This window comes from Micromys minutus, assembly GCF_963924665.1.
Source record: "Micromys minutus genome assembly, chromosome: 2".
NCBI lineage: Eukaryota > Metazoa > Chordata > Mammalia > Rodentia > Muridae > Micromys > Micromys minutus.
Genome location: NC_137971.1, coordinates 64,727,949 through 64,754,944, shown reverse-complemented (window position 1 = coordinate 64,754,944; position 26,996 = coordinate 64,727,949). Strand labels below are relative to the sequence as shown.

The 26,996-nt window shown below is 42.4% G+C and overlaps 1 protein-coding gene across 1 annotated transcript in view; it reads right to left on the bottom strand.

Annotated features, from left to right (window-relative positions):
* LOC308416602 ((E2-independent) E3 ubiquitin-conjugating enzyme FATS) overlaps nucleotides 1–26,996 on the bottom strand; it is a gene marked incomplete at both ends in the record, with an annotated part of 90,028 nt that overhangs the window by 27,166 nt on the left and 35,866 nt on the right. Inside the window, 2 exons of the mRNA XM_080911646.1 lie at nucleotides 2,031–2,209; nucleotides 5,090–5,374. Of these exons, the coding sequence (XP_080767772.1) occupies nucleotides 2,031–2,209; nucleotides 5,090–5,374 (464 nt within the window). The remainder of the gene's footprint in view (nucleotides 1–2,030; nucleotides 2,210–5,089; nucleotides 5,375–26,996) is intronic.

Below are 26,996 nucleotides of genomic sequence, written 5' to 3'. Positions count from 1 at the left end.
TTAGAATTTTGGAAATGTAAGAGTGTGCTTTCATTTCTATCCAAGGTGTAGGACTGTAGGGCTGCTCTTGACTCTTCACAGCAGCTGACTATGATTTGCCTTGTGCTCTAGCAGAGGCATGCATGGTCTTGCCAGCTGCAGATAGTTTCTGCAATTGTGTGATGCTTATTCTGGGAACTTTTCATAGGGTGTATAAATGCTAGAGCCCCAATGGGTGGGGTTTGGTTGTGATTTGTTAGTAGTTGTGTTCAAAGAAGAAAGAAATTAGATTCAGGGCTCTCTCTATCTCTCTCTGTTCCCTCTATCCTTTCTCTCCTACCTAGAGATAGGGACTGAAATCAGGTGGCAGGAGGATAAAGAGTGGGAAACTCACAAAGTAGCAAAGACCAGCCACACAGGGCTGCCATAGTAGACACTGGGGAAGTCACTATACCCATCCTTTTTATGAGTCACCACATTGATTCTGAAATCTGCTGTATTTATTCATATTAGGCAGATATAAACAATCCCCTGATATCATCCATTCTCCCAACTTTTTATTCCTTGAATGTCTTTGCTTAAAATTGTTCTATTCAGAGGAATACTAGAGGGCAGCCATACCCACTTCTAGTAGGCCCTGATGAATCTTTAAGGTCACCTAGAGCATCACAGTACTTCACAGACCACCTGGTCCAAAAATGGGTCCCACATGGCTATTTCCACACTAGGCTGTAGAGCAGTGGTTCTCAACCTTCCTAATGCTTCAAGCCTCTAATATAATTTCTCATGTTGTGGGAACTACCAGCCATAAAATGATTTTCACTGCTATTTCACAATTAGAATTTTGCTGCTGTTATGAATCATAATGTAATTCTCTGTATTTTCTAATAGTTTTAGGCCACCCCTGTACAAGGTCTGTTCGACTTTTAAAGGGGTCACAACTTGGGTTAAGAAACATTGCTGTAGAGACACATGCTACATCTCATTAACTTAGTTCTCACAGTCCCGGGTCTGCCTATAGCAGGTGCTCAGGACAGGCTTGCTGAGTATGGTTCCAGGTTAGAAGTGTCCCATGGTCCTATTCCCTTCCCTGATCACTGGGGGCTCAGAGTGGGACAAAATATGAGCTCCATCTGCATCATGCATGGGCATCTGGCAGCTGCACTGATAAGTAAGTCTTTTTGGCAATGCTAGCCATTAGCTACTGAGTCAGTGACTCACCGGTCTTTAAATGTGCTGAAGCTTCAGGGAAAGGTTGAGGCTGAACACAAAGTCCCTGAGGATGCCCTTGCTGGTCCACGTATGGCTGTAGCATTACTGCTCATGAATCTGAGAGCATCTTGACGTGTGAGATTCTGGGGACAACCTAGATGTTTTTCACATGCTCATCAAAGTCCAAGGATGCAGCAGTGAGCCAATGGAACTCCTTTACAGTTGTGGGGAGTTGTACCCCATAGCAAGTGCCTTCCCAAGTAGTTAAAAGTATATTTAACTACACAGTATGCTAGCAGCAGCAACTTTCTCTGAGGTCACCCACCATGTTAAATGTTATAACTTTTGATCAATATATGCATATTACTTCTATACCCAGAGAAGCAGCTAAAAAAAAAAAAAAAAAAAAAAAAAAAACAACCAAGATATCTTCCATGTCCTTCAGCTCATGAAGACACATCTTGGGAAGCTTCCTGAATAGTTCAAAGGTGTGCACCCTCATTTGACTATGGGATGTCTAGGGGCTCTCATCCGATAGGGATCTTTTGAAACATCAAATGTGACATGCCCCCATGTGACCTCTGGGCACCCTTTCATTGCTGTGGTCATTGACATGGTTGGTAGTACCAACAATCCTTATTCTTACCTAGTTGAGTTGGGGTGTCATTGTTTCCATAAGGCAAATAGCAGAAGAGATGCTTAGAAAATGTTCGGGGAGGGCCAGAGTGACACAGAAAGACTGTGAGGCAGAAGTGAGGTCAGGTGCATGTCACACACCCTAGGAGAGATCACTCCTCAGCTAAAGTTAAGCCAGGATAGGGATGTGAAAGAGGCATTACCTGCAAGGTCATAGAGCTTGCCAGCAGAGGCTCAGAGCTATCTTCAGATGAGTCAGAGTTCTGTGGTCCTTCTGGGGGTGATGGAGATGGGGTTGCTGGTGAGGGCTCAGGTATGACAGTGGGGTCTTCATGCTTTTCACACTCTTTCAGTTTTACAACCAAGTCACAGCATGTGTAATCTAGGAAAGCAGACATGTAATGCATTTAGAAGGCAAGCAGACATGTAATGCATTTAGAAGGCACACAGTGGCTCTCCTGCCCGACCACCTGACACAGGAGGAAGACACACAGGCAGTTGAGAGACTAGAAATGCCAGTGAGTTACTGATGGGCCTTGTCAAGCTGACGAGATCCAGCCTCATCACAGACCTTCCCTGCTGTCCCAGCCACTGCAACAGTCATCCCGATTCCATGACTGGCTAGCTAGGCCATGGAAGATCCTTAGATTGCAGTGTTCAGAATGCCTTTGCTCAGAATGAAAGGAGACTTTTCCAGTCTGGATCTCATATTAAGTGTGTCCTGTGTAATTATTACAGTTCGTTTGTTTCAAGACAGCATATTAATCTGTCTTGCATTTGCTGCGCTAACGACGTAATGACTGGGGATGGTGTTCAATTATGTATCCCTCCCCTTCATTTTCCAGAGTCCACCGCTAACCTCACAGAAGTGAGGAAGGGTTTCTCTCTCAAAGCTGGCAGATCCCTTTCCTGGGGCCATTTTAGTTTCCCTTTGTGGAAAGGGTCAAAAATTGATCCCTTAGCACCACAGATGGGCCCAATCCTGGGGTTTGTAGAATAGCATTAGTAACTGTTTGGGGCCACCTCCTGAGCAAGCCTTGGTCTGGAATGCAGGATAGATCCTTTCATTACCCTTGGCCCACTTCTCCCCTCTGACCTCTACTCTGTTGGACCTTCTCAGCTCCAGCGTCACATAACTTCTCCTTAGTCCAGCATCTTCCTGCCCTATATGGCCTCTGATCACCATTACATGCTTTTGGTTCTTCTTCCAGGATGAGTCCTAATGACTAGGGCTCCTCCTTGCCTTCCTAAGGTTGGATGCATCCCTGCCTCCCATATCCTGCAGCATGGTCCTGAGGTGGGTTGTAGGAGCATGTCTTAACTTCCTGGGGAACATCTGGTGCTTATTGCACATGTACCCATAGCACTATGTATAGAGGCTAGAAGTGGGTGGTTCTGGGAGAGGCAAGGTGGCTAGGAGACAGTTCATCCTAGCCCTGGTCACATTTCATTGTTTATAGCTGTATCCTCTCTGGCTGGATCATTTTCCTACTCAGGGCTCTTCAGCCCCTAGCTAACCCAGCCCTTCCCCCACTGACTCTACTTCATGTCATAAGATTCTCTGCCAATACCACACTACTTAGAGGTGCTTAGATCATCTTCTCGGCCTTCAAGCACTTTCTCTTCTTTCTTCTAGAGGATTCCCTCATTGTCTCACTTTCTCTTTAGGCCTATATAGTAGCTCAGGCTAGCTTAGGTCTAGCCAATAGCCAGCACCCTTTTCCTCCAAAGTTAATCTCACTCTCTACCACTGTTCTCATGTCTCCATGTGAACACCTTTCCCCCCACTCTATGCCCCAGCTCACAGAGAAACTAGTGTCTTCACATCTCTTTCCTCCTTCATCCTGACGTGAATATGGTAACCTCAGGGATAGTCCTAGCAGGATGCCTCCTCTCTGTTCATGGCATCTGCTCCAAGATCCAGAGTCTCTTCACCCACCTCTCCTGCCTTAGAGACCTGTTCTCTCCTCCCTGACAGTCCCAGCCTGGCCTCTCCCCTGTCTGTCCACATACTACTCTTGGGACCATCACCTGGAATGTAAAGCCCCTGAGATTCTCTCTTTCAAAGTCTTGGCCCTGCCTGTAGTCCAGACTCCTGATATGGGTGTAGAGGGCCTTCCAACTTAAACAATGGGGCCCTTGAAGAATCAGTAGTCCCTGGCTCTGGCATTGATCTCCTGGATGACTTGTAATTCTCCATAGCAGCCAAGACCCTCCTGGAACTCTACACTTTGTGTACTTTCCCCTTCATCCTTGGTGTATATTTTTTCTGCAATAGGATTTTTAAATCTCTAATGGCATCAGCATCTCAAGTGCCAGCTCAGAATCATTTTGGACAGTGATGTCTGCTCAGACCCTCCCAGAGTGTGGGCCATCCTCAGGCTCCTTCCTCATTGTTCACCTCTTTATATGTAACAGATTTGTGCCTCTTGCACCTGGAAGGGTACTGACTGGCCTACAGCAGGTGCTTAATAATTGCTTCTGCAATCAATTGGCAGTTAAAAGCATAAGAACCAACTCACAGTAATATTACTTTTGCCAATTACCATCGTCATTTTAATTTTTATCACCCCAAACCATATGATCTTGTATGTGTCTTTCTGTCCCTTTCTAAGTCCTTTAAAAATTGTTTTCAGGGCAATAGAAAGTCCATATTCTCTCCCTTACATTACTAGTCTCCAGAGGCTATTCTCTGTTGTATTACTCTTTTAATACAGAATTGATCACTGGTATTTAGGAGTGGTCAGCAGCTTGACCTGCAGAAATATGATGCCTATATCCAACTTGGCTATTTCTATTTCCTCTGTGGGAAATGGTGATTGGGGTCCTGCCTTTGTACACTGGGGCCAGCACTGCTCCTTTTAGATGCTGGCTGTGTGTCAGGGGCTGTATCCCTTAGCTATTCCATCAGCCAGTTAGTGGGAGCTTGTGCAGCCCCAAAGACATGTTACCTTCAGGGCAACTGCACTAGCATCCCAGACTTCCAACAAAGAGGGCTGCCGTGCCCCTTGGATAGTCTCCTGGGCCTTAGCTGGCACTAGGCCTGGGTGTAGTAAGTCTGGGGGCCTCATGATCTGTATAGAGCTGTTTTCTGGTTTTGGAGTATAACTTACCCATGTGTCTACTTGTTGGTCCTAATCCTTCTTTTTCCTCTGACACCTCCATAAGGCCAGCTTGTGTAAAACATCCCAGAAAGGCGCTGAGCTATTTTCTTTTAAGCACATTAAGAAAGAGCCCAGGGACTGCCACCCTTGCTCCTTACCTTTGGGGAACTGTGTTTTTATCTGAACAGCACCATCTTCCTGCGGATAGGCACACACAGTTTGTAAAGGGCAGTAAAACCCAGACAGAGGGACTCTGGGTGTCATGAAGTATGGGCGTTGCCTCTCGTGGGACTCAGGAAGGATGCTAGGCTGACCATCACTGCTTGGTGAACTGTCCCCATCAGGAGGGAAGTGTTTAATGGACTTCTGTCCCACTGGGGAAACAGGAAGAATCCTTTGTGCTTCTTGCTGCTGCTTCTTGCTTCCAGAAAGTACTTTTGTTTCTATTAAAGATAAAATGAGAGTTGACTCACATTATTAGGTGAGCCAACCTCTTGAGAGCTTTTGCCCCTTAGCTCTTCTGGCTGCTGGGACACAGCAGGGCTTCCAGGAACAATGGGTAGTACTTAATACAGTTACAACTCTCAGGTGTGGTCCTCATCCCTAACCCTAAACTGTAGGTTAGGACTTGTATTTGCATATACTAGTACCATGAATTTGGCTTCATTTATATACATTGTTACCATGTATTTAGCTGCCAAGGGACTACTACTCCTAATGGTGGCCTTGGGAAGGAGCATTGTTTTCCCTACTATGCTCAGCAGAAATGGGGGATGGAGCATCTTGAATATGGGTTTAACTGGCAGCACCTGAGTTCAAATTCTACCTCTACCACTTAAATCTCCATAGCCTCATTTATAAAATCCAGGTGGCATAATAATAGAATGACTATTAGATGTTATTCATTTACCATATTATTGGGTCTTACATAGCAAACAGAGAGCTACAATACATGGTTCAGAATGCATTCAATTATGTCTAATGTAACAAATAACATTATTTATATAAATATTGAAAGAGGTAAGAAGAAAATAACAGTGCTTAGAGCATCTTATAGACACTAAGCATTGGTTTGTTCCTAACAACACAGAGATACTGACATCAAGCTGTGCGCTCTGGCAAGTGCGGAGACGAGAAGCAGGGGATCATGCCTTTGTCAAGCTCTGATGGAGAGGTGGCTCCATAGCTATAAGGCTCCTGCTGTCTCTACAATGTGACATCCAGTTCCCCAGAGACCTATGTCCACCACCAGGGCCAGTGAAGGAAGTAATACACATCTGTGCTGTGTGCCAGCCCAAAGAAGTAGGTGTTCTTGAGTAAATGTGTGCTCACCAAATGCTTCCTGATATTTGATCTAGAGAGATACTACAATGGGGGGCGGGGGGGGGGAGCAGGCCGGGGTACGAACGGAAATGTAGACACTCTCTTTCTGCTCCCTGTTTAAGAGAGGCTTGGGTATATAAAAACTAAACTTCCGTTCATAATATTCTATAAGTTTTCTCTTTTTTAAAGATGCCTGTTTTAAATGAAGTCGTGACTCTTCTGAGGTTACCATCATCCCATGCTAATGTCCCCAAAGGAAATGGCTCCATTTGGGGTGCAAGCCCCTAAATGTTTGTGTTGTGTCGGTGAAACCTAGTGGGCACCAGTGGAGCAATCAGAGGAGATTCACACACTGTTTTCTACAGGAAAGCATGGGCCCATGACACCTGATCTGAGCATGTCACTGATGATATGTCAACAATGTCCCGGTTTCTATAGCTGGCTCTTCCCCTGTGTATCTGAGAGCAGCTGGATGGAGGTGAAGCCAGGCCATGCTGTCCAATGTGAAAAGCAGGGATATTAGAGCATGGACACCCCTAAAATCACCTTTAAGACTGCTGGGAACCGAGGAATTAAGTTGGCAGCTTTCTATTCCTGCTCACTATGAGGGTGAGCCTGAACTCCCTGTGCTTTTTAAAGCACAACACAGCCAACTTTCCTACTAGTCCCAGACCAAAGTGCTGACCGTGCACTTTGCTAGAGTTCGTTTTGGAGACATCTCCATGTACAATTTTGCTGAATTGTATGAAAACATGCTTAGAAACCTTTACTATGAAAAAAAATCACCAATTATGTTTGATTATAAAATACTCTAGGCAAAAAATGGCCTGTAACAGTCAACCTTCCTACATGGCTTCCTTTCATTAGAGACACTCAGAAAAAGATGTACAAAAACCAACTAATTATCATGGATACCATCTCTGCCAGCTAACATACTTTATCTGCACCTAAGGTTATTTGAATCAATGGATTTAGTATAGATTTATGGAGTATAATGGGTCAATATTTCCACCCACCTCGTATCTGTTGTTCGCCAGCCCCTGTCTCCTTTTCTGGTTATCGGCTATCTGCCTAGGTGTACCTAATCTGCCTAGTTGTACCTAATATAATGGCTGTGAGCTTGAATGCTTTATTTGTGACTTGAAAGGGTTAACACAATCCCAGAGAGTAAAATAAGTTCCTATAGCGAGGAAATTATTGATCACATATCTTTTGTGATTTTGATGGGTATCTTGCTGTTAGCGCTTCTTTTGAGAGTTCCAAACCATGGCCTTGAAAGCCACGGCAGTGAGAGGGGCTCCTAAAAATTTATAGGTTGGGGAGGGGGATAAGGAATGGGTACACTGGAATAATCAAAGTTAGGAGATTTACGAGCTGTTTTCTCAAGTGTCTACAAGAAAAAAATAAGCCCATGACATGGGCCTACATAGGGATAGGCAGGCCGTAAGTACAGCCTTTTTGTTCCATACTTTGGACTTTGAGTTCTTCATTCATGCTCTGTATTAATTTTCTCAAGGTTGTGATTAAACTACATAACAGAAACAACCGATTGAAGTGAGATTTTTTTGTTGTTGCTGTTATTGTTGTTTTGTGGTTTCTCACAGTGGGAAAGCATCATGCTGGGGGTGGTTTGGCATTAGACCATAGGAGCTTGTGGAGCAACATCCTCAATGACCAGGAAGTAGAGAGAACTCCAGCCAAAGCCTAACAGCCTGCCCAACCTCTATGGTCCTATATATGTCGGCAAGGTCTTATGGCCTAAAGTTTCCACAATTTGCCCAAACAGCGCTCCCAAGTGGGGACTAATTGTTCCAACATAGGAGCTAGTCTGGGACATTTTACACCAGCACCCTGACACTTTTGAACTGATTCTTTACTACTGCAGGCTCAGATTTTTGTGATTTTTGTCTCCTTCCTGAGTCTGTACATGCAGAAGGTTTGGCACTGCATCTTTTTCCCTAACAGGAACATATCAGACTCTTTGCATGGTGTTGCTTGATACACTAGGGCTCCACTCTCTAGCAAACTTGCCTGCCCTAGAATTGAGCTAGATACTAGAAAGTAAACAGATGCCAATGGAAGACTCTGCCCAGGAGTTACAAAAAGCAAAGAAACAGACAGGTATTATATCCTTGGCTGGGAAGAACATCGGGCCATCATAAATCATCCTCTTACAGCTTTATCAATCTTACTGTACTTGGATGTTCTTAACACCAAAATTCTGCACACCATACACAAAGCCACTTGTCCTGTCACTGTGCCTATTGTGTGAAGGCTTCCAGAAAAGAGTTTAGTAGAGTGGTGCGGCCAGAAGCTAGCAGCAAATCATGTCCCAATCATACATGGCTAGTGCCAATGAGACCATGCAGGGCTGCTGTATTGGTCAGGCATGCCAGCTAGTGGTTGTGGGTTTGGCCGAGTGTGCTACTCCACATTTCAGGATCCCAAAATAGCAGCAGATCTTAAGACAGATGGAGCAGGGAACCAGGAAGCAAACCAGAGCCTCTGACAAGAGAAGCCTAGTATAAATGGGATAGCAAGGACCTCGGAAATACAGGATTCAGATCAGCCAAGAAGGGGCCTATGCCGGCCAGGCTCGAGCACTACCAGCTTCCACGGGTTCATAGGACAACAGGAGAACAAGGTGGGCATTTCTCTGGATACTTCACTCCACTAGCAGTAATTCACTACCATTCATGCTGACTTGACAAAGAAAGTCATTTTCCTGTTTCCTTCCCAATCTCCAGATGTATAGATTTCAGAGCTGCATTGATTGAGGGGGCTCACAGCAGACAGTACCAGCAAAGTGCTGAGCAACAGCTCACAAAGACAGATACAGCACTGGGACTCTGTCAGCCGGATGCCAAAGGCAAAACATTAAATCCAGAAAAAGTAGCCACGAGGGCCCATAAGGGACAGAGGCTCAGTCCACAGTGCAGGCCAGGCTGGGTCACATGGAACTCTTGTTACCCTCACTGATAGGTGAACTAGGTTGAACTGTGCTAGGATGCTGAGCGACCCTAGAAGAGATTTCAGCTCTCTAGAACATTCATCCTGGTAGACAAAGAGCATATTAAGAGCTGACATCACAGCTTCCCACCTCCTTATAACAGATTGTATAGATTCTTAATCTACTAAAGAGACTCCTGTGAATGAAAGCAAGAGCTTGTTTAAGCATATGCCACGAGCTTCCTCTGTGTTTGTATCTAGTGGTTATCTCCCTCAAAATTCAAACCACTGTTTAACTGCCTTCATCTTTAAAATATAGTAGATGAAGCTTCTGTTGTTGTCTCTGGACCATTAGCATAAACATCAGTTTCTACCTTCAACTTCAAGGGTGTGTCCCAGGATGTCCTAAAGGTTCTAAGGCTAACCCTGTTACTCTAGTGGCCCCTGACTTCCTTTGACCCTGCTGCCTTTACAACTTTTATGTAAAACACTCACTGCACGAATCTGGTTTGGTAAACCTCAGAATGACAGCATCTAAACTGGGAACCAGGGAAGTAAACCTGTTAAGAGCAGACTCTCAACCAGGTAGATGCCCACTGTAAATGCAGACATAGGTCCTGCAGGGAGGACTCAAGCTTTCTCTGGAGCACCACAGGAGAGGGGTCTGCTGTAGAAGAGAAAACAGGAGGGCCAAGCTTCTGCATGAGTCATGCTAATGCCTCAGAGGAGGGGGAGAAAGGAAAATACAGGAAGGACAGTGGCTTTCTAAGTGCTCAACTTCCCCAGCAGGCATGGTTTGCTTTATTCTTTTCCTTTCTGCCCTCGATTACAATGCAGGGAGAATCAAAGAAGAAGAGCTAGCCTGAGGTCACTGAGAAACAACCTGAGAAACAACGAGGAAACAAAACAGAGAATGGATTCTTTCCTTGAGCGTGGCTGGTGGGGATTCCCTCTCTTTTTTTCTACCTCAGGCTTCATCCTTTGGTGGATGACGAAGGGTCTCCTTGTGTGAAGATGGGCATCCCCACTCCCACCCCTACCCTCTACTTCAGATTTCTGTTTAAAATCAAGCATTAATAGCTTTAGCATATTTCTGCTCAGTCTCTACAGAACTTGCATGGCATTGAGCAGCCTCCTTCCAACCACACAGATATCAGCAGTTTCTCTTTCTGAAGGAGTAGATAAAGGGAGGAGGGACTGGTGACCAGAAAAAGCTGGCTTAGAAAAGGAAGTTATAGTCTCTGACTTAGGAAAGAGGCTGGGCAAACAGAGCTGCTGTGCTGATTTCACTGTGGGGTTTGAATATGAATGTGCAAATCTAGGAATAAGAAAGAGGGAAGAAAAACCCTCATATGTGCATTGGTGTTATCTGAAGGTTAAGTTCCACACTATGTGGAGAACTGTTAGTGCAATCATAGCAAAGCAATAATGCATATTTCCCCCTGGACAGAAACCATAAAGGATGCTTCCCCCCCCCCAACATATCATAATTTACAGGTTTGGGATATTAATAATAAAAAAGTCTACACAAACAATATGTATATAGAGGCAGAAGTAACAGTCTGCACTCACACATACATGTGCACACCCACTCTTCACAACAGGATTATTTTACTACATTGTAAGCACCATCCCAAAGACCCACAAGTTTGTCAGGTATTCGATCAGGCTCTGTGTTCTCCTCAGCTGATATCTCTATAACATCTATTTTCCATGGTCCTCATCTGAAAGCACGACTCTTCTAATCTGGAAGCATTATAGGAAACACACATTTCAAGTATTTCTCGGAACTTGGTCATATCCAAAGAGATATTTTTATTTCTCACTAAACTCTTTTTCTATTAAAATAGCTTTTGCTAAGCTAAAACTATCACAAAGGTTGAATGTCAAAATCTGAAATTTAGAAAAGTATTTAAAAATTAAAATACTGGGCTGTGAGTGTGGCTCAGAAATAGAGCTCTTGCCTAGAGTATCTGAAGCCCTGGATTCTACCTCTTGAACTATTATAGGACAGCTGTGAAATCAGGCATTTTGAGCCTCTCCGACAATGTCTACAGTGGCTATTTGGGGCAGGTAGAGCTCCTTTTGTGGGCATGAGGATGTGGCATTTTTCTTCATTTCTTTCACTATCATGCTGGATATGCTATAGAAAGATCAGGACGCTTCTCCAAGGTAGGTAGTTAATATAAGCTCAGGACTCTCATCTACCAAAGTATGATGCTGGGAGAGGTGGTGCCTTAGTTAGTGTATCTTAGTCATCCTAAAAGGGAGGAAAGGGGGAATAGCGGGGGAAATATTGGACCAAAGCAAGACTGAAAAAACAGCAGGACAAACTCCAGAATTTACATCTTCATTAAAGTGCTCTTCAGATCTCCAACTCCTTTCAGCTTTGTTATTTGCAACACATTTCTTCCTCTTGGGCTGATTCCACACCTGGTCTGCAGCTTTTCTCAGCAGGTTTCCCACAATTCTGGCATCTCCAACATCTCAGGGACTCCATTGAAATCCAGGCATTACTTTTATAGCTTCATTCAAGGACACCCCTGACATGTGCCTAGCCTCAGTGGCTTTTCCTGGAGGGAGATTACAGAACCCCTTTTCTTGTATCCTTGACTCTAAAGCCAGAGCCATGAAGCTGAAGCTGTCAGGTTCTGATTGGAACCCCTCATTTAAATACATTTTTATTAGCTTTCTGTTTCCAAGGTTTTCCTTCACTGTTTAAGTTTTTCCTTAATTAATTTTCACAAACTGAAAACTTAGCTGAATTGGTTTTGTTCTAAGGTCACCACCACTCCCTTTATACCATTTAGCATCACATTTTTCTTTAAAAGTTTTATCACCTTGAACACAGGACTTACTTCCATTACACTTCCTGGTGCTCTTTTTCTCCTAAGTTCGTACATCTTGTATTTTCCCTTGCTCAGCTTGCTCCTTTTCATTATAGAACTGCACAAGAATGGTTACTAATGATCGAAGAGACACAGTCAATACTAGGCTGTCTTGAAATCTCCTCTGCCAATACCATTCATCCAAAATGTTTCATTTTGCCTCAGGTAGACAAGGGGGGAAAAAGCAGCCACACTTTCTGCTAAAATATCACAAGATCAGTCTCTAAATCAATTAATAACATACTTCTTTGCAACCTCTTGAGCCAGGAATTTATAATCTACATTACACTTAACACCACTATTTTCCATGCTTTCTGCTATTATGGCCCATTAATCCTTAATTAAAGCATTCAACTGCTTTCCTAATCCAAAGTCCCAAAGCCCACACTCTGTGAATAAAAAGCTAAATCAGACCTATCACAGCAATACCCTGCTCCCTAATACCAACTTTTGTCTTAGTGTTCTATTACTGTAAAGCGACACCATGACAATGACAACTCTTAGAAAAGAAATCATTCATGCTGGGGATTTCTTATAGTTTCAGAAGTTTATTCCCTTATGTTCATGGCAGGGAGCAAGACACAGGGTACAAGGTACCCACAATAACCACATCCACCCCAGCCCTCTCTTCCTACCACTAAGAGTATGACATCTACTACAAGCACCTTTCATGACCAATGGTTGTCAACTCCACTCCATCTCTGAAGTAAACCTTGCATTGTAGCTAATTGCTAGAAAGTTCATGCAAGCATCCATATCTGAGGAGCATTCCAAGTCACAGAGTCTCTTATGACCTCAGGCGACTTTTTTGACTACCTCAGAAGCTGACATCTGCCTATATGACTATAGGTGGTATTAGGAATGTAGGTAGTCTCCAGAAAGCTATGAAAGCCCACTCACGAGTCACTCACCTCACTTGAGATTTCATTTGCCAAAGGCTTAACATCCAAAGATGAAAGACACACATTCCTTCTAAGTATGCACGAGAAGTTGGGAATGTGCAGGAATGATCTTGAAGACACTATATCCATCTAGCTTCCTGGATTGTCTTTCTTTTTATGCTCTTAGGCCATAGACCAAATATATGTAAAAAGATGCAAGCACAAAGGAATTACTAGGACAGACCCACAAATTTTACATATGTAACTATACCTGTGTGCATGCAGATGAAGACACACACACACACACACACACAAAGCAGAGAGTTGGTATTTTAGAAATCTAGTATAGGACAGAATTGAGAGTGTAATTATAAGTCTATTACAGAGCTGACTCCAAATGTCAGTCTTGTCAATAAATACAAATAGACTAAAACTTACCTCTTAAAGGAAAATGGGCATTCATTATGACTTGAAAAGCAAATAGCCTTTGACAATAGCTTAATAAAAAACCACTTGTGTCCACCCAGTGGTTCCTCAGTGGGGGCTCCATTCTGGTGGCTTATAAGACAGTCCAAATTCACAAGCATTACTGCCTAGTTGTTCTTATCTACAGACTTAAAATAAACCAGGGCAAGCAGCACAGACAGAAGGCTGAGGTGTCAGCACAGTGGGGAAGACAGTTCCTGCTGTACAATGGAAGGAGGTCACTTGGATCTGCATTTGGGCAGAGTGTAGTAGGTCCATAGAATAGTCCATCTCACTTATAATAATGAGCTAAGGATGTTGTCAAGAGTACTAGGCATCCCAAACCACCAAACGGTAGGTTGATTGCAAGGTGCTACATGATTGGACAGTAGAGAGTAGGTAGGGAGAGAGTTTGGGGAAGGTGGAAGAGGAGGAGCAGGAAGATTGAGGAGGAGGCAACATGGAAGCAGATGTGGATGTTTCTCTCGGTGCACCTCTATATGGATAATGTTGTTATGATTATTTCTATGAGTTTCTGTGGGTCAATTTATCTTATCTAGGTGGGCAGTTTATATCTCTGTCAATTGGTTGTAAGCTTATTGTGTAGAGGGATTGTGGATTGAGAATTTAACATATAAACCTGCTTGATAAGTTTTTGATTGTTGAGTTGTGACTTACCAAGCTGTGGAGGACAGTGGGAGGCAGCTAGAATAAACAGATCTGGTGCGGGGTCCAAGGAATGAGATGTGTGTATGAAAGACTTGGCAACAACACGCCAAGGGAAAGAGTGAAAACAACACACTGGGGTGGTTGTGGACCATCCGGACAGAAGCAGCAAGGGCAGGTGGAGTGAACCACCTGGGAATTGAACTGAGTGAAGGGGACAGCTTTCAGACACTCGAGTGGCTTCTACAGAGTAAGACCACAGTGCCATTAATAACAGAACCATTTTTATATTTACCCCAACACCAAATCACAAATAAATCAGATAAGAATTAACCACGTGATAGAACTTGGTAAGAATTTGTGTCTAGAGATTATCATCCAAGTGACCACGTGATATAAAGGCCAAATACAAGCCAAAAGGCTGCAAACACAGAGACACCTCCAAGAACACCAAGCCCTCTCAGCAACCTAGCTGAACATAGATGAAACTTCTTGAAGACATCTGGGTCTTACTCCCACCCAGTTACAGCTATGCTTAGACTTAAGGTCTTGATGGTCCACATACAAAAAGACCTGGGTTGCTCCCAGGAATCTCCTTGTGTTTAGAACAACATTCACAGCAATGTCTGTATGCTGTTTCTGAATGTCCACATGTCACTGATGAACATAAGCCCCTGTCACACCATGTTGCCTCCAGCATCAGCAAAAGCATGGCTCTTGTTTTAGATGCTGTTTTCTGGCAATAATTTGAACACATCCCCCATTTTCTACTTTTATGGAAACAAGAAGCAAATGGGCAAATGAAAGCACAGGACACAGACTTAACAATAGTGAGGAGGAAGAGACCTTAGCTAGCATGGTGCCAGAGGGAGAAAACCTTCAGCCTTATTTCAAGGTTGTGGGACTTGAGCCAGAAACTGCCCAGCTTTGTGCTGAGCAATGAAGAGAATAATTAGGACTAGAAACATGATTTGAAAGGCTAAATATACATGACCAAGATGGGGCCTAAGCCTGTGAGATATAAAACAAAGGATTTAATAATTCTGTTGATGGCTCTGATGACAAACTTTTCCTCCTAGGACAGTTTTCCACTAAGAACCTGTTATTCACAGAAGTCTGGGGAGCAGGGGTTGGGAAAGAGATAAGAGATATCTGGTTACCATGATATCCCTCCACTGCCTCCCACCCCTTCTCTTGTTCTTCCTTCTAGCCAGTAGGACCTCATTCCCACTTAAGGGAAACAATCCTTCTGATGACCCTACATCAGAAAAGGAAGCATATTCCAAGGTTAGAGAATTAACATAAAAAAGGCTCTGGGCTTCTTAGTACTGCCTTGGGTGAACAGAATTACTTCCGGAGTAGCCAGAAGAGTTTCCTGACCCGGATCCCACTGTGGTTCTATTTGTGGTTCACACGCCTCAGTCATATCAACCCAACTCAGCTGGAAGCATGTTCTGTGCATGCAGCCTCTCCTAAGAATGTCCTGCTCTTTGAAGGCTATTTTTGACAATCAGAATTGGAGACATTCCCAAGGGTCTCCATGGAAAAGCACATAGTGTGTGAAAATAGTAACTAGGAATGAATAAAGCCTGAGAAGGAGGCTGAGTCAGCAAGCCTGGCTGGATCCCTCTGCCTTCCTCTCCTATGACTTTCAGATGTGAACACTTAACACCCTGACATATTCATCTCTTCCCCAAAGGGCTGTCACATACAATGACACAAACAGGTGGTGTCTCACCAAAGCTTTGCTTTCTGGTCCCTCCCATAGTGTGGAGAATTTCTGAGTTATTTATTTCTCTCTACTAGAAAGATTCTCCGGGAAACAAAACAGTCTATGGATTTCACTCAAGAGACTGCTTAGGCTGGGAAAACTAGAAATGTGTTTAACTGGTTCTTAAAAGCTACTGTCTTGTGAAAGTATTTCCCATATACCCCAGAGAAGTAAAAAATTTCTTTGTGAAAATTGTGTGTGTGTGTATACATGTAATCATGAGGAAAATCACTGTAAAGTACCCCCTGCTACCTCAGCCAATGCTCAATATACAAGCCCAAGAGACTGGAAAGAATGGTTCAGAGTTAAGAGCACAGGCTGCTTTTCCAGAGTTGCTGAGTTCAATTTCCAGCAACTACACAGTAGCTCACAACCATCTGTAATGGGATCTGAGGCTCTCTTCAGCCACACAGGTATACATAGGGTACTCATATACATAAAATAAATAAAACTTAAAAAATGTATGTATACACACACACACACACACACACACACACACACACACACACACATACACACACACATGTGCATGTATGCCTAAAGAAGGGAAAGAGATCACCAAACCTTTTGTCCTTGATGATGGCTAATGATGGGTAAGAGATGGGTTTTGCTGACTCCCGGAGTTTTAAAACAGTCATTTCTCACACACGGCCCCTGCTTAATATAATCTAGCTCTACCAACAGTGAGCCACATGCAGTCTGGAGAGAAATAAGAGTTTCTCCCCTTACCCCACTCCTCTCCACCACACTTGGCCTTCTTATGTTGGTACAAATATTCGGGCAAGATTGGGTCCTTGTGCATAGAAGACAGCTCATTAGCTTTCCTTGAGCCTTTAAGCCCCAGGACAGCCCAGAGCTTCTTTGAGGATAGCATCCCCTATGTTCAACACCTGGGTCCACCCTGTTGCTGCTGCAGTCAGAGCCATATTCAATGTCTCTCTTGACACCTTCCAAGGGGATCTGAGGTCTCAGAGTAGAATGACCATAGGCACCCTTTTAAAAAGTGAGTTTTCAGACAAATGGGTCCTCGGGGCACACTGGTGCTTGCTGGTTTATGGAAAACATGTTCAAGTGCTCATTATTCATACACATGTTAATATCTAGGGAAATAGAGCTGGGATACAAGGGAGGTTTTTAGACGTTCTTGTCACATTTCTGCTAGTTCAAACAAATTTTTAAAAAATGTTCATTGGTGAAAGATTCAGAAAGGTCCTGAACAGAGCAGTTTTTCCTGTAAAATCATTTCTCAGAAACTATAAAACGACTGCCACTGTGCTTGGTGAGGTACCAGATACAGCATAAACATACAGGAAACATCACAGATACTAAAACAGCAATTAAGTCCCACAGAGAACAATGTTTCAGCCAGTCTGCTGTTGGGCAGAGAAAAGCCACCAGACCCTCAGGAACCAACCTCATACCATCCCTGCACAAGCCTCATTTACTGTGACCCCAGAGCTCTCAGAATTGCTGAATCTGTAACATACTTCATTTCAGAACATGAAAGGTGCTAGGAACAACTTGGAATACAGCACCAGAGAGCTAGTAGCCATTCTTACCCTAGTTTTTGCACCCATCAACTATATGAATATGAACAAACCACACACACACACACACACACACACCCTACTATTCGAAGTGTGATCTGAGACACTATTAAGATTAATAATTAAGACTAGAATAAAAGAATCTTATTTGCCAATGGCCATCTACCAAAGGAAATTATTAATGAATACCAGCTTCATTGTTCAACGAATTTTGACATTGCAGAAGGACACAAATATGTCTGTGTCCTACTTAAGGTAGGAGGGAAAACTCAACTACCTTCCTAAGCCTAAGCAGCTGTGTGGGAGGGGCCCAGCTATATAGTCCCCTATCCCCTGGCCTCTGTCTTGTCATCACTGCATCCCCATCACTATTAGAGAAATATTGCTCCCTGTGCGAGCCAAAAATTTAAGTTTATTTGCAATACAAAGTCAGATCTAAGGAGAGGACAACAACTGTTTCTTACTTTCTGTGGAGACAGTTTCATTTTGGTGAACATTCCTTAATTCCCCTCACCTCTAAGATGTCCTGAATACTTTAGTCAGATACTTGGCACACAGGCTAGAGAAAAGAGTTATAGGGTGTATAGTGATGGGACAGAACTTCCTTCCTATGCCCCACAGGAGTGACAGAGCAATTCAAGGTTGAGGTGCACAAGATATTTGGACCTTTGGATTACAAGGCTGCAGATACTGAGGGGGGTGCTGGGTAGGTGGATGTGAATGGCCCTCCTGATGTGCTACCTACAGAGCTGGGACTCAAACACACTGCCAGAACTGAATTACCAATTACACTAGTTTCTCAGCAAAGTCAGGTCACCAGGGTAAGTATGGGATCCCACTGTTTTGTCAGAACCCTGGGAAAAGAATGTACTATGAGAGAAAGTTCAACCAGAAGGCACAAGCCTCCCAATAAGTACAGTGAAGCCTTTCCTGTCAAGATGTGGGGGGCCAAGAGCTGGGCCAGAGAAGGGACCCCTGAAATCCCAAAAGTTCTTAGGCTTTGGTCAAACATGGAGGGCTGATTTGAGCAGAACTACCCACTCAAGAACATAGCATGTGATGTGCACCATGTCACAGCTGCCCTCTGGCCACAGCCAGCTGCTATTTATACACTTGGGAATTAGCCTTTTTCTCCACGAGCACGCCTTTCTCCCATTAGTGCTAATGGCAGTCATGTGGCTGAACCAAAGCCATTTCTGAGATAGTCTAAAAATACACTGTAGAGAAGGAAAACATGTGTATTGTTTTTATTTGGGATTCTAAAATCAAAACAAAAAGGAAAGGAAATCCAACCCCTTCCTGGTAGTGATACCAGAGTAGTTACAGGTCTGTGCATTGGACAAAGTGTATGGTGTGCCAAAGTGCAAGTGAATTACAACTTACTTTTCTCATTGCTGTGCCTGGATTCCAGGTCAGATGCTACTTAAATGAGGAAGGAATGGGCTCCCAGTTTGAAGACAGTGTTCATCACAGTGGGAAGGCGGAGTAGTGGGTGTACTTGCTTGCTCAGTTTTATCACACCAGAAAGCAGGACAGGATAGGGAAGTAGGGACAAGCTATGGACCACAAGACTCATCCCCAAGTAGGCCTACTTCCTTCAGCTAGTCCTTGGCTCTTAATGGTTCCACACTCTCCAAACAGTGCCACCATCTGGGGACCAAGTATTCTCACACACTCAGACCTTCTTACCCCTGACAAACAAGGCCCATGTTTTCTTGAATGACTGGGATACCGGTTGGCTCTGCCAGGTGTGTTGACAAGAAATGATTCCTGTGTGTTGGCTCAGAAGATGAACATTGTTCCAGAAAAGCCCATTTCAGGGAAAATTTCTAAAAAAGGGAACTGTATTTTCTTAATGACTCTGTTACTCACTGGTAACCACAAGAACCAAAGGGAAATTCTAGTCAGATATTAGAGAAAAGTCACACTTCAAATACCGAGATGCTTCTCAAGATACATGTTTAAGGAAAAGGCTATAACAAAATGCAGATCACATGGTGATTAAATGCTAATCAAATACTAATGTCACCATTTGCCACACCCAAAATGCCACTGAAAAAGGAGACTTAAAATGAACTCTGTACTCAGTCCCAAATGCGATGTTGCCATCAAACCTGTTTCCTCAGAGACCAGGGAAACTTTCAGAAATGAAAGTAGAAAGTAAGAGCCAGAGAGGATGGAGGACACCAAGAAAACAAGGCCTGTAGACCGACATGAACAAAGCTCATATGAACTCACACAGCCTGACGCAGCCTGCACCTGTCTACGCTTAGATTATGGCTTTCAGTCCAGGGCTCCGGAGTGGGTGAACCAGTGGTCTCTGGCTCTCCTGCCTTCTCTTAGGCTCTTCCCCTTCTATTGGCTTGTTCTGTCTAACTTCTATGTGTGTATTTTAGAAAATGGAAGAATTAATTTAAAAAACCTAGCTACTAGGGTAAAGTTAACAATGGAACTGTCATTTGTACCTGCTGGGAGATGGAAAATCAGTTTTCTCTAGTGGAAGGTCACTAGGAGCGTTAGCCACTAAAGGGCAGATCTTTTTATTTGGTTACAGTTGGTGTTTTATTTATTTGATTTGTTTGTTTGTTTCTGTTTGGGTGTTTTATTTTATTTTCTTGGCTTGAATGGGTTTGGTTGTATTGAAGTTTTGTTTTTTTGAGAAAGAAAGTTGGATGGTTAGGAAGTAGGAAGGAATGTGGAAGCATTTGGGGAAAAATATAATTGAAAAATACTTAATTTTTTAAAAATAATAAAAAATTTAATAAAATAAAAATACTTTTATGTAAATGGGGTTTAAAGCTATTATTTCAAGAATATTCACAGGAATTTTGACTTTTTCAAGTTTATGTGAATAAATTATAATTTTCTTGGATTAATTTCAGAATGACACTTCAATTTTCCCACTTAAAAATTAAAATGTTCTATTTAAATGAGTACATGAACTTCGTCTAACCCCCAGATAATTTTTCTTCATGAGATTTACTTCTTTGTGATAACCTCTTGTTCAGAAATATAATTGCATGTGTAGAAATATTTGGCCTTAAAAAAACTATATTATCCCATAATTTTAATGCCAACTAATTAAATTCATCTTCACAAATGTTACTGGTTTATTAAAATAACATGTAATAAAATAAAATAAAGTAAATGAACTTCTGGTCAGCCCTGTTTCCCACAGGGTGATAAGCTTTGGATGTGGCAAGCTTGTCTGCCTTCTGTTGTTTCTGACTCTCTAATCTTCCATGTGGCACTATGTTACTCTCTAGGGTCCTTTCCCTGTTTCTTGAATTTGAAAGTATCTTTAAACATGAGGAGTGTTTGGGAATTCACAAATATAACTCGTCTCTGTTTGCCTATGAAGGTTGTTCCCAGGGACTTGGGACCACAGAGTAGTCTGTTCAACATCTCATTTGTTTAAAAATGATGAAGGCATCAAAAAGATCATTCATCGTCATCAAGTACGCTTTATTGCAGAGATGCGGGGATGGCTCAGCATGCATAAATCCATAGATATAATATACCATATAAGCAAATTGAAACACAAAAACACAGGATCATAGCTTATTAGATGCAAAAAAAAAAAAAAAAAAATAACGGGCCTTTGACAAAAATCTAGCACCCCCCTCCATGATAAAAGTCCTGAGGAGACTAGGGATATGAGGAACATAACAACATAATAAAGACAGCTTACAGCAAGTGCATAGCTAACACCAAATGAAATGCAAACTCAAAGCCCGGCCACTAAAATAAGGAACAAGATAAGGCTGCCTATTCTCTCCACACCTATTCAATATAACACCTGAAGTCTTAGCCAAAACAATAAGATAACTGAAGAAGATCAAGGAGTTAAAATTGGAAAAAAAGTTGAAGTATTGTTATTTGCAGATGATATGGTACTGTGCACAGTGAGCCTAAAAAATCGATATGGGAAAAAACTAAAGGTAAACACTTCCAGCAAATCTGAATACAAAATTCATTCACAAAAATCAGTAGCCTCCCTGCGCACACATGACAAAGTGCCTGGAAGGCAATCCAACACTTCTTACAAGAACCTCAAATAATATAAAATATTGCTGGGATAACTCTGAGACGTGAAAGACCTGTATGATAACTTCAGATCACTGAAGAGAGAAATTAAAGAAGATGGAAAGATATTCGTGGATCGACAAAGATGTCCTGTGATTAACATAGTAAAAATGGCCATCCTACCCAAAGTAATCTACAGATTCAATGCAATCCCCTTTAAAGTTTCAACACAATTCTACCCAGATTTGAATGAAGAATTTTAGGCTTCATATGAAAGGTCCCCAAACCTAGGACAGCTAAAACACTCCTGAATAATGGCAAAAAAATCCTAGGAGTCCCACCACCCCAAATCTCATGTATTGCAAAGCTGCAGTAATAAAAACAACATGGTATTGGCACAAACAAAACAAAACAAAACAGACACTGATCAGTGGAATCTGATTAAGATCCAGACATAAATCCACATACTTATGGATATATGCACGCACGCACACACACACACACACACACACACACACACACACACACACACACACACACCTGATGATGAGCCAGAAACACATTTAAAAAAAGCATCTTCAATAAATGATTCTGGTCAAACTGGATGTCTGCACATAGAATACAGATAGATTCATATTTATCACCCAGCACAAAACTCAAGTCCAAGCAGATCAAAGACCTCCTCATAAAACCGGACACTAAACCTGATAGAAAAGAAAGTGGAGAATAGCCTTGAGCTCATTGGCATAGGAGGAGATTTTCTAACTAAAATACCAAAAACATTGGCTCTAAAATCAACAATGAATAAACGGGACCTCATAAAATTGAAAAGCTTCTGCATTGCAAAGGACACCTTTATTTGGACAATGTGGCAGCCTACAAATGGGAAAAGTTTTCTTTCTTTTTTTTTAATCAACTACACATCTGACAGAGGGATAATTTCCAAAATATATAAAGAATTTAAAAAACTAAATATCAAGAAAAAATGATTGATTTTATTTTATTTTTATTAATTTATTTTATAAAATATTTTATAGCTCACAATATTTGTTACAAAATAATATATGATGAATATGCAATTTTTTTCTTTTCCTTTTTTTTCTAAGAAGGACTGAGGCTTCCACATTTTGGACTTCCTTCTTTTTGAGCTTCATAAGTTCTGAGAGTTGTTTCTTGGGTATTCAGAGCTTTTTGGGGCTAGTATCCAATTATCACTGGCTATTGTCGGTGACTGCATATCATGTGTGTTCTTTTGTGACTGGGGTACTTCACTCAGGATGATATTCTCTGGTTCTATCCATTTGCCTAGGAATTTCGTAAAGTCATTATTTTTAATGGCTGAGTAGTACTCCATTGTGTAAATGTACCACACTTTCTGTATCCATTCCTCTGTTGAAGGACATCTGGGTTCTTTCCAGCTTCTGGCTATTATAAATAAGACTGCTATAAATATGGTGGAGCATGTGTCCTAATTATATGTTGAAATATATTTGGGGTATATGCCCAGAAGTAGAATAGCTGTGTCTTCAGGTAGTAATATGTCCAATTTTCTGAGGAACCTCCAGACTGATTTCCAGAGTGGTTGTACAAGCTTACAACCCCACCAACAGTGGAGGAGTGTTTTTCTTTCTCCTCATCCTCGCCAGCATCTGGTGTCATCTGAGTTAAATGATTGATTTTAAAATGGGGTACAGATCTAAACAGTAAGTTCTAAAAGAGGAAATTCAAATGGCTGAGAAACACTTAAATATTCAACATCCTCAGCCATCAGGGAAATGCAAATCAAAACTACTTGAAGACTTCTATTCTCACTCATCAGAACGCCTAAGATCAATAAAACATGACAGCATATGCTGGTGAGAATGGGGAGCAAGGTGGGTGTGCAAATTTGTATAGCCATTATGAAAATCAGTATAGTGGGTCCTCAAAAAGATGGGAATTGATCCATCTCAAGATCTAGCTATACCACTCTTGGGCATATATCCAAAGAATGCTTCATCTGATCAAAGACACACTTGCCTGACCATATTTATTGCTGCTCTTTTCATAATAGCCAGAAACTGGAAACAACCTAGATATTCCTTAACAGATGAATGGATAATAAAAATGTAGTACATTTATATAATAGACTATTACTCAGTCATTTAAAATCATGGCATTATGAAATTCTACAGATAAATGGACAGAACTAAAAAAAAAAATCATCTTGAATGAGGTATTCTAACCCAAAAGACAAACATGGTATGTATTCATTTGTGTGTAGATATTAACTGTTAAGTCAATGATATTATAATAAGCCATAATCTGTAGAACCAGAGAAGTTAGGTATAGAGTGAGGGACTAGGCAGTACAGACAGATCTTGTTAGAAAGGGGAAGTAGAATATGAAGTGATAGGTGGAGGGAAGGGGCTGGAATGGAAGATCGGGGAGGCAAAAAGGGGGGAAGAGGAAAAGGGATAAGGGGAGGGAATATGTGGAGAGACAGCTAAAGTTAGGGGCTATTTTAGGGGTAGTATGAAAACCTAAAATAGTAGAAACTTCCTAAAATATATACATATATAAAAAAGATCTAAATGAAATCACCAAATAATGGGGGGGGGGGGCAGAGATCCCCAATTAGCTATATCTTGCTATTAATCAAAGCTTCCAGTATTGAGATTGGGTTACATCTGTTTGAGTTATTAGACAAAGGGGGTTCAGTGGAATCCCCCCTAAAACTAGTTTGCTCTCTACAAACTGATGGCAAGACCCAGTTGTTGAAAGCAAAACCTGTACAACTCATTGAACATTGAGAAGTCAAGCTTATGCCTACAAAGAACCTTCACTGCAATGTTCCAGTGTCTTTGGTACAGGAAGGCACTATGGTGTTTTCAGTAGGAATGTTCCCCCATAGACTCATGTGTTTGAATTCTTGGCACATAGAGAATGACACTATTAGAAAGAGGTGTGGCTTTGTTGGAGAAAGTATGCCACTGTGGCAGTGAGCTTTTGAGGTCTCATATGCTAAAGTTACACCCCGTGTGGCTTATAGTTCATTTCTGCTGCCTACAGATCAAGATGTAGAACTCTTGGCTACCATCTCTGCCTGCGTGCCGCCAAGTTTCCTGCTGTGGTGATAATGGACCAAACCTCTGAACTCTAAGCCCCAGCAAAATGTTTTCCTTCATAAGAGTTTCTGTAGTCATGGCATCTTTTCATAGCAATAGAAACCCTAAGAGAGGCACTCTACACCCCACTAAAGGAGAAATGTAACCAAGTCAGCCACAAATGCTTTGATCTACAAGGCTGTCCTAATTACAAAATACACCAGGGTAATGGCGGCACAAAACGTGTTGGAGTAACTTCAGCAAAACAAAGTCTGTGCTTTGTAGAGGTTCCCTGCAGCACACATGGAAAATGACCCTGTAGCCCTGGTCCTAAACTGCGAAAAGGAAGACTGAAGTTACCTAGTTTGCTCTTTGTTAAGATACGTCTTCAATCGTGGTGCTCGGTTTGGTACTTGGGTGCTCTACAGCAGGAGTGTCTCTGAGCTACTGTTATACACAAGGATGCTGTTCAACCCAAGAATGCTAGTCTAAAGACTGCATTTAGGAATTATTACCTGTGTCTTCCTCTGACTTTCACAGAGAAACTTTGTGTTTTGACTTCTCGAGTTGCACAGCTATCTGAGACCAATCTTACTTTTTAAAACTTCTTTGCATGTAACCTAGCTGTGTGTAAGACTTAAGGAGAAAATTGAGTGGAGTCAGGACTATCCCAGATGGCCTTCCACCCCACCCAAGGGTAAACTACAAACTCCTCTCACCATTACCTATAACTCTGCCTACCCATTGAGGCTCAGGGGTCCCCTTTAGCCCTTTCTGCCTAGTAAGCCTTGATTGTGTTTCTTAAATATACTGGGGTTCCTACTCTAAAGGCCTTGGATGAAATTGGAATGTCAGTTGCTTAAAGAAACCTCTCCAGGGACCCTGTACAAAGGAGCCGCTGATGAGTCAACCCAATCTCATCAGTCAACTCGGGGTGCTATATAAGTTCTGGCTGCCACTGTTCAGTACAGTTGAAGTGTCTAGGCCTTCACACACTAGTGTGTGCCTAGGACCCCAAGAAGCAAGCCCCATGAGAGCAAAGAGCTTGCTCCTGACTCCAGCAACTAGTGTATAGCTACTACTCTGTCTCCATTGCCTTCCAGATGACTCACACACCACCAGTCTAATGCCTTGTGCTTTCAGTAAGGGTGCTTACTGCCCGAGGAACCACAAGACATTCTAAGAATTGATTTGCTGACCAGTTAATAGATAAAATCAAGAGACAAGAATATCACCCCCAAAGAATTAATGAAGGAATCTGGCAGTCTATGTTGGGCAAAATCTCAATAATTTTGAAGTATTTCAGAGTGTGTCTCTTGTTCAAGCTTCTTGCTATATACCAGGGAGATGGTGGTCAGCCAAAACATCTGCTGCCCCACAGAGTGAAATTACTGGAAAATTTGTTCTGGAGACTAAAAGCCTCAACCCTGGAGATAAGACCATCTCACTTAGCAGGGAAAACCATGCTATTCTAACAGAAAGAATCCACTCTGTTTCCATCTGGGGGGGGGGTGGAGGGGGGATGGCGGGAGGAGAGAAAGAGAGGGAGAAAAAAGGTTTAAATCTATGTCCCAACTGATGGAGACATTTCTTTCTGTCCTTTCCTCGTGTACTCTGCACTTAGGAAGATAACAGGACCCTCCATATTAGCAGGGGTTGTGCATGCATTAGGCTGCAAAGAACTTGGGAAAGTGGCATGGTGACTGTCCTAGTCCAGGGATATTTAGAGCACTTCACAGGAACCCACCTCATGTTGATCATTTGTCTAAGTGATTAGTCCCGCCCCCTCCACTCTGAAGCAATTGTGACCAAGCCCACTTCATGTCTCTCTGCAAGCTGCCTTCCAAAGCATAGATGCTTAGAGAGTAGTAAAAAGGTAGGTAGAAGATCCAGGAGAGATGCTGTGATCTTGAGGACACAGTGACCAAGACTAAGACTGTTAGTCCCTTAACTTGCCGAAATGGTTATGGTGGCTTTTCCTTGGATTTGAAATGGCCCATTTCTGGTTTCTGACACCATCACCAGGCTAGTCATAAAAGACTAATTTCCAGCTTTGCAGGTTGACCTCAGGATAGCAACAAACTCTGGCATGTCTTTAGGGAGAAAGGGAACTGAGATGAACACACATTGATGAAAATGTAGGCAAAAATAACCTACATTTTCTCAGGGGAGCTTCCTCTTCTAGAAGAGGAATTACAGAGCAGGCCTGGCTTGGGGAGGGGGGCACCCTTCATTGTAGGTACCCTGCATCTGTGACATCAGGTACTCTAGCCAAACCAGCATGCAACATTTTAGAAATTCATACATTTCTAAAGAAAGATTTTCCTAGAAAACATTTCTGGCAGACTTCATGTAGTGCAAGAGGGTAATATGATTCAAATGTAAGTAACATTTTGAACGAGGCTACAATAATTAAATATATCTGTCCATTGTGTATGTGTGCATCTATACATTGTATGTACA